The following is a 2,046-nucleotide window of genomic DNA, read 5'->3' as shown; positions in this document are numbered from 1 at the left end:
ATGGAGACAATATCAGCTGATCATCACCTGCTCCACTTCTCTCTCATCAGAGGTGCTGTATGTCCATCTGTCTGTCCAATTCATCTTGTCCTCTGTTGTCTCTCAGCTCCACTGGAGGTGAATTCAGGGGAGAAGTTTGTCCTGCTGCCCNTTGGAGATCTGGACAGTCACCCAGCTAAAGGACGGGAGGTGGTGATTATAGGTGGTGATCGCAGGATGTTCATGAGTCTGTGATCCTCAAGCAACAAGGTGATGATTTCCTGGTTCTTTAATCGGCAGATTCAGGGTTTAGGTGGATGGATGTGGTTATATGTGTTGATTCTACAAAGGAACAGCTAAATAAAACTTACAATACACCATGAACACCAATAATCATTTTGTAAGCTACAAACATATTATAATCACATTACTTGTCTTTTAAGCCTTACTATTGGGCCCAAAGGCCTTATAACTTTGCTATATTTGGAAAATAAAATAAAACTAACTTCTCATTTCTCCAGCCTTATATTTCAGTTTGTAATAAAGTAAAACAGAACAATTAAACATAATATAATTCACCATTTTAAAGAAAAACTCAGCTTCCTCTGGGGAAAATGAGCAAACAGAAAATGTCTAAAGTAATAAAATACACACATTATTCTTCTTAAACACAAATAGACTGTATCTTACCAGTCTGATGGACACACTCTCTCATACATGCCACATAAATTACCTACAAACAACTTCTGCCGATCTGCACTGATTCCCGAACATTATTTCACACCTGAACAAAACTTTGCTCACAAAATGTCTGCGCCCCCTAGTGGTGAAGCTAGAAACTACAATTCAGTCCTGTCTTCAGAACAGTTGTATCCCACTAGGGCCGGCCCAAGCCTCCATGGGGCCCTAAGCAAAATGTGGTTTTGGGGCCCTCTAGTTCTGCTAACAGTGTGGACTGGCTTCAATCAGCAGTCCGATTATTAGATCATTCACACACCTGCTATAAACTAATTGCATCTCTGTCAGTGCTGTTTACATTATATACATGTATAATAATATAGGATACATTTATTGGCCAACTGATTTATCGGCCAGTCAATTTCTGGGCACCAATTTCCTTAATTTTGGGGGATCGTGATTGGCTGATATCTACATGTGAAGCCCCTTTCATCTCCTAATGTAATGTTCGCCATCAAAGGTTTAAAGATCAGTCTCTGTTCTCTTCTGCTCAAGAGAGAGTCTGAGTGTGACTGACAGACCGACCCAACGGGTCAGGTCTGCATGTGTACAGTTAACAATATTCACCCCACTGTTGCAACTCAGCGACTTTCTTGCTATATTAGTGACATTTCAGACAAAAAAAAATCATATCAGCCAAAATCAAAATCAGCTGGTCAAGCTTTTTCAAGATCAGTAACCGGGGATCGGCCAGAAAACTGCAATCGATGTAGCCCTACACACATATTCATGACATTCTTTGATTAAATAAATTTCTCTTAAGCGTTACTCCAATAGCTAAAAATTTAATTTATACCAGGTGAGTTTTTCTCTCCTGAGAATGTGGACCGGCACCGGTACTGGACTGATTCTGAGCCTTCAAAATGATTTTAACAGAAGTTTCACATAATTTAGAAGTTGATGTAAAAATAATGTTTGTTTTAGCCACAAAAATGCTTATATTCAGCAGCAAACAACATATCCCCAACTACAGCATAGAGCAGCTCATCGATGTAGCAGCTATGTAGCCTGACGTAAAAACATTTTACTAGACAATGTCAGACACTGAGACGTTTTAATTGTTGTTATCAAACGTTATTAAAAACGGCGTTTTGAAGCCAAAAATACCTCAGCAATATCTTGCCAAGTAGGAGAATCAACTCATTTAAAGTTTAAACTGAGTGTCACATAAATACAAAGACCCTAGCATAAATGTTTGTCAGTTGAACTGGACCGTTCAAGCTAATTTTCTATTAGCAGCTTTACAAATCATTACATTACCAGGCACATTAAAACAAACCTTTATCTTGGCTTTTTTCTATTCTTCCTCTTTCTTCTCCCTCCCTGAAC

The 2,046-nt window shown here is 38.8% G+C and overlaps 1 protein-coding gene across 1 annotated transcript in view; it reads left to right on the top strand.

The window, feature by feature from the left end:
* The window catches only part of LOC103154129 (ribonuclease inhibitor-like), a 30,759-nt gene continuing 28,713 nt past the window's right edge, over positions 1-2,046 (top strand). The window contains exons 1-2 of the mRNA XM_016662434.1: positions 1-52; positions 107-230. Coding sequence (XP_016517920.1) covers positions 1-52; positions 107-230 — 176 coding nt within the window. The remainder of the gene's footprint in view (positions 53-106; positions 231-2,046) is intronic.

The sequence above is a fragment of the Poecilia formosa genome, unplaced genomic scaffold (genome assembly GCF_000485575.1).
Source record: "Poecilia formosa unplaced genomic scaffold, Poecilia_formosa-5.1.2 Scaffold374, whole genome shotgun sequence".
NCBI classification, from domain to species: Eukaryota; Metazoa; Chordata; class Actinopteri; order Cyprinodontiformes; family Poeciliidae; genus Poecilia; species Poecilia formosa.
The sequence above is the reverse complement of the archived record's forward strand: the minus strand, read 5'-3'. Positions and strand labels throughout refer to the sequence as shown.